Source organism: Seriola lalandi, unplaced genomic scaffold (assembly GCF_002814215.2).
Source record: "Seriola lalandi dorsalis isolate HSWRI2012SDOR001 ecotype SW California unplaced genomic scaffold, Sedor1 jcf7180002054369, whole genome shotgun sequence".
Lineage (NCBI taxonomy): Eukaryota > Metazoa > Chordata > Actinopteri > Carangiformes > Carangidae > Seriola > Seriola lalandi.
Genome location: NW_019524922.1, coordinates 77,951 through 94,375, shown reverse-complemented (window position 1 = coordinate 94,375; position 16,425 = coordinate 77,951). Strand labels below are relative to the sequence as shown.

Sequence of the window (16,425 nt, the reverse complement as noted above, 5' to 3'; positions counted from 1 at the left end):
TGCTTCTCCTAACCCTTCCTCCTTAGTTTAGTCGTTACTCTGTGTTTTCGATTTGAACCTGTCCGGAGAAGGGATCCGGAGCCACTCTGTCTGACAGGAGGCGGTCCTCCTCTGTTATTCCAGCCGTTTTAAATCAGGACGCCGCTCGGGATTGGCGGAGGATTACGGTCGGAGCTCCTTCCAAGCAGCCTATTGGCTACTGCTGATGTCATTCAGACGATCCTCGGCCCTGTGAGGGATTACCATGGAAGAAGGTGGGAAAAAAAACAAAAATAATCTGTGCGGGGCGGCCATCTTGCCTGCGCTCGCAGAGGCAGGGAGAGACTGGAAGTGAGGACGGAGAAGAACCGCAGCGGGAAGAAACAAACCGCCGATGTTTATTTTTATTCAGGGCGGATCGTTTACACGACTGGTTCACCGCCAACCCGCAGAGAATCTGCGTGGTCGTGCCTGCGGTTTGTTGTTTTCCTCCTCGGGATCCGGTGAGGAAACCCTCTCCCGTTAAACCAGCTAGCTGCGGGGCTAAGCTAACGGCTAGCCAGGCCAGCTAGCTGTTCGATGACCGAGCTGTGGTCGTCAGCAGCGGATTGAAGACTGCAGCTCCGTTCGGTAACACTGTGTCTGGTCGTGGAGGGCTGTTTTCTAGATGCGGACTCTGATCCCGGATCACACCACCGACACTACGTCCTGAGCAGCGTCGTGTTTATTTGACACCAAACACCTTATGGACAGCTCGGGTTTAGCGTTCCTTCGGTGTGACGGTCAGCTTGGAGATTCCGTAAATTAAAGCAGGATTTTGGAGCGACTTTACCACCGACTAGCAACGGCCGGAGCTCCGCTCAATCCCGCTCTTGAAATACACTAAATCAGTGCAGATCGATGAAAATGTCCTGTCTGCTGCCGGAGAAAAAGGCTGTTTTTCTGCTCCAGTTTACACCCAGTTCGACTGTAGGCTACCAAGTGTATAACTGTCAATGACATTACCTGTAATCACACAGTGAACCGGCCGCTCAGCTGTATTTGATCCCGATGAAGGGACCTGGAAGTTGGATGATATTACACGGTTTGTCGGTGCCTCCTCTTTAATCGGGCCTGACCTCAAATAAACGGGTTATAACTGCAGCTCAGTGCTCAACATTTACCTCATTTCATCCTGGCTAAATGTGTTATATTTGATCACCTTAAACCAGGTCTAGTTTAAAGGGACGTTCATTCCGGTTGATTTCTCTTTGGATTATAACTACAATAACGGATTCTGTCTTTGGATCCACGATGGGATCAGCGACCAAACTGGCCTTCAGTGTTTTCCTCATCTCCTGCTCTTCAGGTGAGTCTGCTGTCATCACAGCTCGTACCTGGCTTCACACATTGTACATACAGTGGGAGGGGTTCACTGCCTGAGGAGCCCAGTTGCAGCTGTTGTTCGAGTCACAGTATTTAAAGAGTTTCAGTTCAGATCTGCTCCTACCATGATCCTGTTCTCCAGTGTTTCATTATCAGTTACTGAGACGTAAGAAAACACGAAACATTCCTTTTACAACATCCAGTTATGTCGGTAATGAATATATTTATGATCGAATAATCTGAGATTAATTGATTAATCGTTTGACGTGTATACCACCTGAAAGTAGTGAAAACATAATTCCCTTAAATACTTGAGTTCTCTGAGCTGAAGTAGATGTACTAAACATATTTATCAGATGTTCAGTTAACTGTCACTGAAGACTAAGAAGCTGGAAACATTCAGTTAGAGAAGCTGAAACATCACCTGGATGATGAAGCCCTTTCATTTTCTGTGGAGTGATTAGGGCTCCAGCTAGTTACTATTTGTTTTATTATTGATTGACCTAATGATTATTTTTCTAATTAGTCCACTAATTATTATTCTTTGAAATGTAAAAAATAGTGAAAAATGCAAGTGTAGCCTCTTCAAATGTCCTGTTTTGTCTAAAACCTTCATATATCCATTTTACAATGATATAACACAGAAAACAACACATCCTCCTGTTTCAGAGGCCGGAACTAGAGAATATTTGACATTATTAAGTTTCAGATTTTAAAGCTGATAAGATCTTCCGAGTTTCATATGTCTGTCTTCTCTGATCAACCATCAAAAATCCAAACACATCCTGTTTACAGCTAAAAGAAATTAGTTAATTTGTTAATTATCTGATCAACAGACATATATTACAATCTATAATTATAATTTGAGTCATTTTTCAGGTGGAAAAATGCCAGAAATTCTCTGGAGTCAGACGTTTGAAGGTTCTGAGTGAGGGGAACTGGACTTGGTTGTACTTGGTAGATACACGGAAATACTTCAAGTATCTAAAGCCCAAAGTATTTATAAATGTTAACAGTAGTAATTGTACTGTTAGTATCAAACCTTTATTCATTGAGATACCAATAGTATTTTGGTATGAACCAAAATGTGTTTGAACTACATTGAAATTAACGGTTTGGTAACTGAAATTGAACTGAAATTTCAGTTACCAAACGTAACAGCAGCCGGTTGCAAAAAGCTTCCATGTCTGTTCTGCTGAGAATTGCGTTAGCTCCAGGTGTTGGTGGTGAGACCAGCAGCATTCAGGTAGCTCCAGGTGTAGCTGCCACAGGAAGTGTCAGACAGTCTGTTGGAACAATAATGAAAAATACCTGTCATCTGTTCCCACAGATGAGATATTTAAATGACTGTATCAGAGCAGACTCGGAGAAAATGACTGCTCATGTGTCACTGTAACACCTTTATTCTACCTTTATTTAAGCAGGTAACAGACTTACTGAAGGACAGTGACCTGGACCAGAGAACAGGTGACACACCTGTGTTTCCCCTCAGACACACAGCTTTGCACTTGATTCTGTTTCAACATCTGTAACATCTGTAGAACACAGATAACAGGCCATAATGAGTGTGGTTTATATACCTGTCTGTCCACATGAGAAGGAAGGGGACAGGTAGACAGGTGAGCAGCAGACTGAACTGAAGCTTGGACTGTGTGTGGGCTGTAGTGATAAATCAGTTCATCAGTGACAGTTGAACATCTGGACACATGCTGCGGCTGCAGTAAGAACATCTGGGTGAGAACCAGCAGCTTCATGTGCGCCAGACTGTGTGTGTGTGTGTGTGTGTGTGTGTGGGTGGGTGGGTGTTGCGTGCAGTGTGGAGCTCATACACATTTGATAAGACTAAATATTTAAAGGACCATCCCTCTGTTTTCAGCCTCATGGTTTCACTGTATCTCAGGTGTAGTGATGAAGCTTCACCTGTCCTTATCTTGATGACAGGTGGATTCATACCTGTCTGTAAACAAGACATCCTTCAGATGAAAAGAGTGGAGACATTAGAATCAGTAAAATCTGATGGATGGTCAGTGCCAGTAACGTTAGATCTTGATTGGTTAATCTGTTCTCTGCTGATTATCAGACCTATCTCCTTTTGAATGATTGATTAGTCATTTTATTAGGAATATGCCATGAAGTAATGACAATAATGTGACATGAATATAAATAATTGACATTTATTTCACATTGGTAAATAATTACAGAGCTTCTGTGTTGTGTTGGTTGTGATGGTGGAGCAGGTATTAATCTAGAAAAAGGTCTGAACAGTTTGAGCTGATAACCAGGTGAGTCCAGACTCTGACGGACTCTGTCTCTTCCTCAGGTGCCATCCTGGGTCGCTCAGAGACTCAGAAGTGCGTCCACTACAACTACAGCCCTTCATCCTCGTCCTCCTCCTCAGCGTCTGAGGGGCGGGGGAACGTCAGCGGGGTGGTCACCTGCTCTGGGGAGAAAGATAAGAGGGTGCACTGCTTCGCCACGTGGAAGAATGTCTCAGGAGCCGTCCAGGTGGTCAAACAGGGCTGCTGGCTGGACGACGTCAACTGCTACGATAGGTGACTGTCAGTCCTCTTTCAGACCACATCCAGTCACAGTAAGACCACCTGAGTCAGACCTGAACCAGATGGTGATCTGATTCAGTGTGGCATCACTTCCTGATGATGTCATGATCTCTGATGTCCCACCACAATAAAACTCAAGAGAAACAGGCTGCAGAACTTCATAGAGAATCCTCCTGTTTTTAAGTTTCCTTAAGTATCAGTCTGAACATCATGATACACTGCAGACACGAGCTGATCACACCTGATCACAACTGATCAAAACTGATCACAGCTGATTCAGCTGCTGGTAATGAGACAGGAATCAGATGTAGGGTAGTGTGGGGGTGGGGAGATGAACTGATCTCACAGCTCAGTCCTCAGTCTACTGCAGGTCATGTGACTGAAGACTCACCTGTGAGGTTTACCTGTCGGTGCTCAGTAACCCCCTCTGTCCCTGACAGAGGGTGACATCAGAGTTTTGTGTCTCTTTGTGGTGGTTTTGTGTGTCTTTGTCTCTTTGTAGTGGTTTCATGACTCTTTGTGTCATTGTTGTGGTTTTGTGTCTCTTTGGCTCTTTGTAGTGGTTTCATGTCTTTTTGTGGTGGTTTCATGTCTCTATCTGTCTTTGTGGTGGTTATGTGTCTCGTTGTTTTATGTGTCTTTGTGGTGGTTTTGTGTCTTTTATTCTCTTTATGGTGCTTTCATGTCCCTTTGTGGGGGTTTCATGTCTCTTTGTGGTGGTTTCATGTCTGTTTGTCTCATTGTGGTGGTTTTCTGTCTCTTTATGTCTTTGTGGTGGTTTCATGTCTGTTTGTTGTGGTTTCATATGTCTCTTTGTGGTGGATAAGTGTCTCTTTGTCTCATTGTGGTGGTTTCATGTCTCTTTGCAGTGGTTTCATGTCTGTTTGTTGTGGTTTCATGTCTCTGTCTCTTTGTGGTGGTTTCATGTCTCTGTGGTGGTTTTGTGTCTTTGTGGTGGTTTTGTGTCTCTTTGTGTCTTTGTTGTGGTTTCGTGTCTCTTTGTCTAATTGTGGTGGTTTCATGTCCCTTTGCAGTGGTTTCATGTTTCATTGTTGTGGTTTCATGTCTGTTTGTCTCTTTGTTGTGGTTTCATGTCTCTTTGTGGTGGTTTCGTGTCTCTTTGTCTCATTATGGTGGTTTCATGTCTCTTTGTGTCTTTGTGGTGGTTTCATGTCTCTGTCTCTTTGTGGTTGTTTTGTGTCTTTTTGTCTCATTGTTGTGGTTTCATGTATTTTTGTCTCTTTGTGGTGGTTTCATGTATCTGTCTCTTTGTGGTGGTTTCATGTCTCTGTGGTGGTTTTGTGTCTCTTTGTGTCTTTGTTGTTGTTTCATGTCTCTTTTTGTCTTTGTGATGGTTTCATGTCTCTTGTCTCATTGTTCTGGTTTCATGTCTTTGTGGTGGTTTTGTGTCTCTGTCTCTTTGTGGTGGTTTTGTGTCTCTTTGTGTCCTTGTGGTGGTTTCATGTCTCTTTGTAGTGGTTTCATGTCTGTTTGTTGTGGTTTCATGTCTCTTTGTTGTGGTTTCATGTCTGTTTGTCTCTTTGTTGTGGCTTCATGTCTTTGTGGTGGTTTCATGTCTGTTTATGTCTTTGGTGGTTTCATGTCTCTATGTCTCATTGTTGTGGTCTCATGTCTCTTTGTGGTGGTTTCATGTCTCTTTGTTTTATTATGGTGGTTTCATGTCTCTTTGTGTCTTTGTGGTGGTTTCGTGTCTCTTTGTCTCGTTGTGGTTTCGTGTCTTTTTATCTCTTTGTGGTGGTTTCATGTCTCTTTGTGTCTTTGTGGTGGTTTCATGTCTTTGTGGTGGTTTTATGTCTCTTTGTGTCTTTGTGGTGGTTTCGTGTCTCTTTGTCTCATTGTTGTGGTTTCGTGTCTCTTTGTCTCATTGTTGTGGTTAATGTGTCTTTGTGGTGGTTTTGTCTCTTTGTGGTGGTTTTGTGTCTCGTTGTGTCTTTGTGGTGGTTTCGTGTCCTTTTGTCTCATTGTTGTGGTTTCGTGTCTCTTTATGTCTATGTGGTGGTGTTGTGTCTCTTAGTATCATTGTGGTGGTTTCGTGTCTCTTTGTCTCATTGTTGTGGTTTCATGTCTCTGTCTCTTTGTGGTAGTTTTATGTCTCTTTGCGTCTTCTGTGCTCTGTAACTATCAAACCAGTTGATATTGAGGTTGTGGTACAGGGGCCCCTGATCATTTGGGCCCCAGGGTTCTGTAGACCTGTTCAGTAATCCACACATGGGCCCAGGTTAATGAATGATATCAATTATTGATTATTGTTGAACAGTGAGCTGCTGAAACTGTTGAATAATAATAATGAATGACATCAGAACTACAGAAACACTGAGAACAGACTTTCTTCAGGTGAAGAAGAATCACACACACACACACACACACCTACCTGACTCTTTCTCTCTTGGCAGGAATGAGTGTATGGAGAAGAAAGATGCTCCTGAAGTCTTCTTCTGCTGCTGTGAAGGTGCTTTGTGTAACGACAAGTTCTTCTACAGCCCCGAAGGCTACCTGTCACCGATACCCAGTAAGATTCACCTGTCCATGTATTCACCTGTCCACATGGTCACCTGTCCACCTGTCAGCTTGTCCACCTGTTCACCTCTCCACCTGTCCATGTGTTTGCCTGTTCACCTGTCCTGTCTGATCCCTTCTGTAAATGAACTCTGCTGTCAACAGTTTGTGATGTCGTTATTTTATACTTCTATATCGCTGTACATTTCCGTAGCGACGAACAAACCCGTGACGTCTCCGCCTCCGGTGCTGACCACTCTGATGTACTCCCTGGTTCCCATCATGGCTGTCACCGCCATAGTCCTGTTCTCCTTCTGGATGTACCGTCACCACAAACTGGCCTACCCACCTGTGCTGGTGCCCACACAGGTGAGACCTGCTCAGTGTTTCTGCGGAGCTTTTTCGTCTTTGGTGTTTTTAAACAGCTGTATACACACACACCCGTCATCCACAGATTAATATACTACATCATATTACTGTAGTCAGCTGAATGAAAGCTGTCTGTAGGTTCAGGTGTAGGCCCAGCAGAGAAAACAGATTAGGGGATATAAGCAACACCGCAGACAACAGGAGAATGCAGCTCGGAGGACTAAGATGTCGTCGACAAGAGAGGGCACTCAGCTTCAGTAGTTTGGAGATATTTTGGGTTTTTACAGTCTGACAAAAAACAGTGCAATCTGCACTGCACACTGTGCCGGAGAAACGTTCCATTAAAAACAGGTAACACCTCAAACCTGTTTCATCATTTGAAATAATATCACCAGTTAGAACACACAGAAACTAAGAAACTACATGTCTAAACAAGTTTTAGAGGACCCTTGACCAGCGCCAGGCCAGTACCCAGTGTAAATCTTCTCTGTCTGATTATTTATTTATTTATTTTGCAGTCTGATCATGTGACATGTATGCTGTATCACACTGCAGAACCTTTCTATTTACTTTGTTGAGCAAAAAACACTGAAAAGGATTTTGATTTTAATCGTGTATATTTGATTATGTTTTGAATGTTTGTGCCTCTGAGTTTTTGAATGTTATGCTGTTTGGCAAGTGTTTGTCGTGTTCTGACTAAATAGAAAAGTTAAAAACCACAGTTGACTGTCTGGTTTCTTCAACTTTCTCTCAGGAGCAAAAATCAGCCTTTAAACCTGAAAGAAATAACGATGAGGCATTTATCGTGATAAATATTGATATCGTCTGATATGGAAATTTTTATCGTGACAACGGTTTTGTTCATATCGCCCAGGCATAGGTCCAGGTGTAGCTCTGAGATTCAGGTGTAGGCCGAGGTGTAGCTCTGAGGTTCAGGTGTAGGTCTAGGTGTAGCTCTGAGGTTCAGGTGTAGGCCTAGGTGTAGCTCTGAGGTTCAGGTGTAGGCCCAGGTGTAGCTTTGAGGTCCAGGTGTAGGCCCAGGTGTAGCTCTGAGGCCCAGGTGTAGGTCTAGGTGTAGCTCTGAGGTTCAGGTGTAGGTCTAGGTGTAGCTTTGAGGTCCAGGTGTAGGCCCAGGTGTAGCTCTGAGGCCCAGGTGTAGGTCTAGGTGTAGCTCTGAGGTTCAGGTGTAGGTCTAGGTGTAGCTCTGAGGTTCAGGTGTAGGTCCAGGTGTAGCTCTGAGGTCCAGGTGTAACTGAGGTCCAGGTGTAGGCCCAGGTGTAGCTCTGAGGCCCAGGTGTAGGCCCAGGTGTAGCTCTGAGGTTAAGGTGTAGGCCCTGATGTAGCTCTGAGGTTCAGGTGTAGGTCCAGGTGTAGCTCTGAGGTCCAGGTGTAGGTCCAGGTGTAGCTCTGAGGTTCAGGTGTAGGCCCAGATAGAGCTCTGAGGTTCAGGTGTAGGTCCAGATGGAGCTCTGAGGTTCAGGTGTAGGTCCAGGTGTAGCTCTGAGGTTCAGGTGTAGGCCCAGATAGAGCTCTGAGGTTCAGGTGTAGGTCCAGGTGTAGCTCTGAGGTCCAGGTGTAGCTCTGAGGTCCAGGTGTAGGTGCAGGTGTAGCTCTGAGGTTCAGGTGTAGGTCCAGGTGTAGCTTTGAGGTTCAGGTGTAGATCCAGGTGTAGCTCTGAGGTTCAGGTGTAGGCCCAGGTGTAGCTCTGAGGTCCAGGTGTAGGTCCAGGTGTAGCTCTGAGGTTCAGGTGTAGGCCCAGATAGAGCTCTGAGGTTCAGGTGTAGGTCCAGGTGTAGCTCTGAGGTCCAGGTGTAGGTCCAGGTGTAGCTCTGAGGTTCAGGTGTAGGCCCAGATATAGCTCTGAGGTTCAGGTGTAGGTCCAGGTGTAGCTCTGAGGTCCAGGTGTAGCTCTGAGGTTCAGGTGTAGGCCCAGGTATAACTCCGAGGTTCAGGTGTAGGACCAGGTGTAGCTCTGAGGTTCAGGAGTAGCTCTGAGGTTCAGGTGTAGGCCCAGGTATAACTCTGCGGTTCAGGTGTAACTCTGAGGTTCAGGTGTAGGTCCAGGTATAACTCTAAGGTCCAGGTGTAGCTCTGAGGTCCAGGTGTAGCTCTGAGGTTCAGGTGTAGGCCCAGGTGTAACTGAGGTTCAGGTGTAGGCCCAGGTATAACTCTGAGGTCCAGGTGTAGGCCCAGGTGTAACTCTGAGGTGTGTAGGCCCAGGTGTAGCTTTGAGGTTCTGACTCAACATGTTTCTCTCTCTCTCAGCACGCCTTTCACATTATGATCGAGGTAAGAAGAGAAACTCGTCGTTTCAGCTTCATCAGTGCCGTTGTTTTATTTTTGCATCTTGATTTTCCTGTTCAGCCTGAGATGCCTTTATTTTGTTACTCTGTGTCTCTGTGTCTCTGCCACTGTTGTTTATTCGTTGTTATTTATGCTCTGTGATGTGGATGTTTGTGCACAGATGGACAGACGTTGTCTCCATGTGCATGTCACAAAGCAGGTTGAGCATGCAGTCAGTAACAGGTCTGGACTTCATCTCCCATCAGCCCTCTCTACAGCTCAGTTCAGACTGGACATGTCTCATCAGAGACCAGCTGGTTTATCCACACAGTGATTGGTCCACCAGAGGGCGCTCTTAAAACTCATTGCATTTTGATCAGTAATCTAATGTAATCAATGAAGATGGAGGACAGTGGCAGCAGAGCCATGAGCTGATTGGATGATCAGAGAGACAGTTAAACTTGCTCCATGTAGATCTAGTTCAGAGTCTGGACCTGAACACACACAGACAGACATTAACCCTTCACTGTCGCACAGTCCAGAGTCAACACACACACAGGAACACATCTGTAGGACCTGAAAACACAGACACACACACAGGAACACATCTGTAGGACCTGAAAACACAGACACACACACACACATGAACACGTCTGTAGGACCTGAACACACACAAACTCAGTCTGTGGTTTCCATGTTAATCCTCCAGGACCCTGGGCCCCTCCCCCCCTCCCCCATCCTGGGCCAGAAGCCGCTGCAGCTGCTAGAGATCAAAGCCAGGGGGCGCTTCGGCTGCGTGTGGAAGGCTCAGCTGCTCAGTGAATATGTGGCTGTCAAGATCTTCCCCATACAGGTCTGTACTGACTGTTTCTGGTACTGACTTTCTGTTACAGTAACTGTCTGTTCACATGTCAAGTAATGTGAGAAACAATTGATCATGTGACTGCAGCTGTCCATTCATACATGATGAACAGAGTCTAGGAGTTACTGATGTCATTAGACATTAACATCTGCACAAGAACATCTGTAGAGGAACATTTACATTTACGACACGATCTACAGAGACTGAATATGAACACAGACCCTGATTGGATAGATGTGACCTGGTTGTCATGATGATATCAGGACGTAAAGTGACACAGCTGTTTGTTCAGAAACACATTCATTATTCAGCTTTTATTTTGTTGAGTCACATCACTTCCTCTCTGCCTGGTAGAGAAGGTTCTGTGGTCCAGACCTGGTTTCAGTTCCGAACCTCCCCCACTGCTGTGTGTGTGTTTAGACTTAAGGCTCGCAGCTTTAATCCCCCCGAGGCTGACTGTGTCCTCAGCCAATCAGCATCAGTAAACCCAACATGACCTCAATCGAATACACTTGCTCTCAGACACACACACACACACACACACACACACACACACACACTGTGGCATCAGTCAGATGAAGGTTGTGTTCATCAGTTGTGAGTCTTTGCTGCAACCACTGAGAGGAAAAACAACACAACTACAAAACAAGGGAGTAAACAACACAACCATAACACTCTGCTCATGACCTCTGTTTCCAGGACAAGCAGTCGTGGCAGAATGAGTTTGAGATCTACAACCTGAACGGGATGAGACACGAGAACCTGCTGCAGTTCATTGGAGCCGAGAAGAGAGGAAGTAATGTGGATATGGAGCTATGGCTCATCACCGCCTTCCACGACAAGGTAACACTGACACACACACACACACACACACACACACACACACACACACAGCTGATTAAATATGAGTCAGAAAACATTAAAACATTTTATTTTGAGTTTTAATTGTTTCATTATTATTTTTATTTATTATTAGATTGATATTTTATCTTTATAAAGCTCATGTATTAACTGATGTTGATTTGATCATTTAAAATAATGAAGAAACTAAAACATAAATAATTTTTAAAAACCTGAGACTTTCTGTGTTCAGGGTTCTCTAACAGATTACCTGAAGGCCAACGTTCTCTCCTGGTCTGAACTCTGTCTCATCGCTCAGTCCATGTCCCGGGGTCTTGCCTACCTGCACGAAGACATACCTGGACACAAGGATGGACACAAGCCTGCCATTGCACACAGGTACACACACACACACACACACACACACACACACACACACACACACACACAAACAGGTACAGGTACACAGGTGTCCAGAGAGCTGTCAGACAGGACGTGTCACTCTGTATTTTTCAGGGACTTTAAGAGTAAGAACGTTCTGCTGAAGTCCAACCTGACCGCCTGCATCGCTGACTTTGGCCTCGCTCTCAGGTTTGAGGCGGGAAAATCTCCAGGAGACACCCATGGACAGGTGAGTTCACCTGGGAGGAACGCTGACGTCTTTGTCTCATCCCCCCCTCCCAACTCCAGACCTTTGACCCAGGTGTGTCCCTGTCTGTCAGGTGGGGACCAGGAGGTACATGGCCCCGGAGGTCCTGGAGGGAGCCATCAACTTCCAGAGAGATGCCTTCCTGAGGATCGACATGTACGCTCTGGGTCTGGTGCTGTGGGAGCTCGCCTCACGCTGCAAAGCTGCTGACGGTAACAAGCACCAGCACTCTGTGTGTGTGTGTGTGTGTGTGTGTGTGTGCTCGTGCATGCGCTCGTGCATGTGTGCGTCAGACCCTGACCCAGCTGAGGAGATGAAAACATGATCAATAGTCAGATGTGAACAGCAGAAACACTCAGTGTGTGATGAACAGAGAACAGCGCCACCTGGTGGTTGTTAGTTTCACTACACCACAACAGTGTGCACCACATTTACAGCAGCTGCTGTCTGCTGGTGGAGAACCATCTCAGTCCCCCTTGTCTCTGGTCCAGGTCCAGTGGATGAGTACATGCTGCCATTTGAGGAGGAGGTGGGTCAGCATCCGTCTCTGGAGGACATGCAGGAGGTGGTGGTCCACAAGAAGCTGAGACCGCTGCTCAGAGAGTGCTGGCAGAAACACGCTGTGAGTCTGACTACATTACCCACAATACACCAATCTCCACTCATTAATACACTGACATCAATGTGGACTACATTACCCACAATACACCAGCCTGTACTCATTAATACACTGTGTATAGTGATGTGGACTACATTACCCATAATTCCCAGTGTGTCTGATGTGGATTTGCTGGTTCCCCTTCAGGGTCTGGCCTTGCTCTGTGAGACCATAGAGGAGTGCTGGGACCACGAGGCCGAAGCTCGGCTGTCGGCCGGCTGCGTGGAGGAGCGGGTCGTGCAGATGCAGCGACAGACGAGTGTCACGGCGCCAGAGGAGATTGTAACGGTTGTCACCATGGTAACTAACGTGGACTACCCTCCTAAAGAGTCGAGTCTATGACGAGGCTCAGGACCAATCAGGACGGAGCAGGGACTCCCTCAGTGAACACCGTCTCTGATGGCGGACGTAGCCGGTCAGGTGACCTGCTGGCGGTCAGATGACCTCTGACTGCAGGTGAGTCTGGGACTGATAAGGACAACATGGTGGAGAGTTTCTCTCTCTCTGGTCAGTTCCTGTTTTTTACTGCAAAATAAAAGACTTTTTCTACGATAATGTGAGGATAATTTCAGAATAAAAGGGCGACTTGAGTTTTTATTCACATGCTGTTTGTTTCTCCGACGTGATGCCAATAAGAAACAGCTTCTGAATGTCTGTGTCACTGCTGTGTACATATACAGATTATTATTATTATATACATATATACAGAGAGTCTAATAATCAGGTTATTGATCACACATCAAACATACAGGAAGTTCCTTTTCTTTCTCTGATGTCTGGTTCTTTAACATCGGAGGAGAAACTGAGTCAACTTGAACACTGATACAGACGATCAACAGTCACTACAGAGACACTGAGCTCCTATCAGAATCAATAATCAATAATCATCCATATATTCACCCTGACAATCCAAACATGATGTTAGTTTACGGTCTGTTCAGTCGTCCAGTTTCTCCTCATCAGAACCAATCGGGCTGCTGATCAATACACTGATAACTGATCAGCTGTTGAGGAGAGAACCCCCTGAGACAGTGAAACACTTCCTGTTTAGTTTGCAGTGAATATTGACAGCATGCCTTTATTTGTGTTTGACAGTTTTATTTTGAAATCTAGTTTTCTCCTCTTCCTTCCTGTCTGTGGTTCATTCAGATTCTGTGGAGCCTCGAAACTAACGAGGTTTGATTAAAGTTATTGACCAGAATATTATTTATTTATATAGAAGAATGAACATTAAAGGAAACATGGGACTGGTCTGAGACCTGGACTTCAGAGGGGACTGCTCTCAGACCAGTCCAGGTCTCAGTCCAGGTCTTAGACATGGACCTGATTTATAAAGAAAGTGAAGATGTGTCACTGAAATCAGATAAATGTTATTATCACTAATTATTGAACTAATTAACTTATTGATGAATAGTTCTTCCTCGCGTTGAGGCTTCAAATGTTTGGTGGATTTTTAATCCAGATCCAGAATCTGTGGGTTCTGAGACGATCCACCAATAGGGAGGCGTTCAGGGCCCTTTAGGAACTCTGAGCTCTGTGGTTCAGATGGACTGTGTTGACATAGACAGAGATCAGCTGTCTCCTAATCTAATACCTGACCCCAGACAGGAACACCCCCCCCCCCCCCCCCAGTTTGTACATATGAATGTTGTGTCAGATGTGATTTTAGCATGAGTTTGTTTTTTATGGACAAGAAACAAAAACAGAAAAAGTTCTTTATAATGTTGAAAAGAAACACGTTTTATATGATGGTGATGATGATGATGATGATGATGATGATGTACGAATGAAAAACAATCTGGTTCATTAATATATGTTGAAGCTCCGAACAATAACTTTCTGGGCAGAAGGTGTGTGTGTGTGTGTGTGTGTGTGTGTGTGTGTGTGTGTGTGTGTGTGTGTGTGTGTGTTGGTGGGGGGGGGGTGTCCGTCATTGATCAGTCATTGTTCAGTCATTGATCAGTCATCGATCAGTTACTGAGACAGACAAAAAACTTTGACTAATTATTTAATTATCAGAATAATTTCAGATGAATTTTCTGATAACTGGTTAATTGATTAATGGATTAACTGTTGCAGCTGTAATTTTTATGCACAGTTATTAAGCCTAGGTTGTGTCAGTAATAGCTGCAGCAATTAGTCGATCAATTGATCAACAGATTATTGCTCATTATCCTGATAATTGATCTGATGATTTGCTACTTTTTCTCCTCAATATTAAACAGAGTTTTCAGGTCCAGAATAATAGAAGATTGATGAGCTGATTGATAGATTGATGATAATAATCGGTGTGTGTGGTGACAGCTGTCTGTGTGACATCACTGGTGTTCTCATTGTTTTTCTCCAGATTCATGAAGCAGTATCAGAACTCTGTGGTTCCTCAGTGGAGAACAGAGAACACTGATGAGATGTTCCATCAAACCTATTGATTATTAGAGTTAATCAATGATCAGTTGTAGAGTGTGAACATGTGTAAAATCATTACAGGTCAGTCTGTCCAACAGCAGAAACACAGTAAAGACCAGTGGAAGCAGTGATGGTTGCCACAGTGACACTGAGGCGTTTGTTAGATGTTGAGGAAGACTATCTGCTCTTCATCACCTTTTATATTCAATGTGACAATGTTTTATCCCCCCCCCCCCCCCCCCATGTGTGAGAGCATCTGTCTGAGGCGACTGTTGAATATTGTACAGAAGAAAATAAAGTGCTCTGCTTTGGTTCTGTTGTTTAATTTAAGACAAAACAAAAAACCTACAAACAAAACTTTTTTTTAAAAAATGCTTTATTATTCAAACCACTTTCCGTTTCATCTTATTAAAACAGTTAAATAATGAAACGATAAGATATATCATAAAAAAAAAGTAATGATCTCAGAACAGCTTCTGTCTCTTTAAGGATCTGGTGCCCGTTTCATTCATCATGTATTTTCCCGCCCTCTAGCTTGTCTCTGAAGCTTGTTTGACTTCCAGCCGTTTAATTGATAGTTTGTGTCATTTCCGCGGGTGTGACCAAGTCCCGTTCACAGAGGCTGGAGCTTGTCAAGTGGAGAGGACAACAGCTTTATTCGTAGGTTTGCACAATGAGGATAATCCTGGATCTTTGACTGGTGATCAGCTTTGGCAAACTCGTTCACTTGGCTTCTACCGTTACGGATCAGTTATGATATTGCAGCACAATACGCATGCGCAGACGTGTGTGGAAACGAAACTTCTGCATTAAGAGTTAAGAGGCAGCAGCAGCAACAAGTAGCAAGTAAACAGCTAATGAAGCTGATTTATCCTCTGTGAGATCTGCTGTAAGTTACAGACAGAATATTGTTACAGGAGTAGAGCAGATGCTTTCAGGAATAGATCGGTACGTAGGTGTGTGCAGAGAGAGAGAGAGAGAGAGAGAGAGAGAGAGAGAGAGAGAGAGAGAGAGAGAGAGAGAGAGAGAGAGAGAGAGAGAGAGAGAGAGAGAGAGAGAGAGAGAGAGAGAGAGAGAGACAGAGAGAGAGAGAGAGAGAGAGAGACAGAGAGACAGAGAGGTGAGGCTAGTGACCGGAGCAGAGTTAGCTAGCTAGTTAGCAGTGTAGATGTGAGTACAGTGAGCTGTTTGTCAGTAAATAAATGCTGCGACTCCTCCAGACCGAAGTTCTCACTGACGAGTCTGGACACTGAGAACCTTGTATTGACTCTAAGTTATTATAAAACTAAAGGAACGGTGCTGCTCCAGGTAAACCAGACCAGTCTCAGCCTGTTTGAGAAGATGTTTCACCACCTGAAAACACAAATAGACACCAACAGCTCCAGCTCAGCAATGGGCCCAGAAGACACCATCGACCCAACAGACAGAGAAGTCAGAACAGAAAGACCCTAACTGCAATCATCCCTCACCCCTGACTGATAAACTGAGAAAAAGCCTGTCTTCACTGGAACTGAAGAATCAAGGGTGGTGATATCCACCCTCCTGCCCCGTACAGACACCCCGCCTCATGTCATACATGACATTAACATGGAGATCACCCGGAACTGCTCCAGCCTCCCCAACAGCCACCTGGCACACATAACACCATCGGCATTTATATGACGGGCTGCACCTCGACAGAGAGAAACACACCATCACAGCCCAGCCCTCGTCACCCTGCTCCACCCCACCATCCCCATCCACGGCCTCCTGCACCCACACCCAGAGAGCCCCTCCTGTCAGCGGAGCTCCTATGCTACTGCTCTGACCAGACCAGCTCCTCAGCCTGCACCCCCACACAGAGCTGGAGGAGATCAAGCAGATGCTACACAACCGGTGCAGTGGACTACTAGTAAGCTAGATATAACATCAGTCATCCATCATATTGGTAGATAGGCAA

At 45.0% G+C, this 16,425-nt stretch overlaps 1 protein-coding gene across 2 annotated transcripts; it reads left to right on the top strand.

The window, feature by feature from the left end:
* Positions 1-268: 268 nt before the first annotated feature.
* Positions 269-14,797, top strand: acvr2aa (activin A receptor type 2Aa). Of its 2 annotated transcripts, XM_023408606.2 has the most exons (12): positions 269-1,327; positions 3,665-3,896; positions 6,317-6,432; positions 6,634-6,788; positions 9,054-9,077; positions 9,781-9,924; positions 10,633-10,776; positions 11,027-11,172; positions 11,290-11,404; positions 11,496-11,634; positions 11,914-12,044; positions 12,228-14,797. In XM_023408606.2, exons 1-12 carry the CDS (start codon positions 1,273-1,275, stop codon positions 12,420-12,422), a joined length of 1,596 nt encoding a protein of 531 aa, XP_023264374.1. In that variant the 5' UTR covers positions 269-1,272; the 3' UTR covers positions 12,423-14,797. The 2 variants fall into 2 exon arrangements, with proteins under 2 accessions (XP_023264374.1, XP_023264375.1); XM_023408607.2 differs by lacking the exon at positions 9,054-9,077 and having other exon boundaries at positions 271-1,327.
* The last annotated feature ends 1,628 nt before the right edge of the window (positions 14,798-16,425 follow it).

Excerpts from the sequence above, each read along its gene's own strand:
- acvr2aa (XM_023408606.2), top strand. The coding sequence starts at position 1,273 with ATGGGATCAGCGACCAAACTGGCCTTCAGTGTTTTCCTCATCTCCTGC. Across the intron at positions 3,897-6,316 it reads GACGTCAACTGCTACGATAG|GAATGAGTGTATGGAGAAGA; the intron begins GTGACTGTCAGT and ends CTCTCTTGGCAG. Across the intron at positions 9,078-9,780 it reads CCTTTCACATTATGATCGAG|GACCCTGGGCCCCTCCCCCC; the intron begins GTAAGAAGAGAA and ends TTAATCCTCCAG.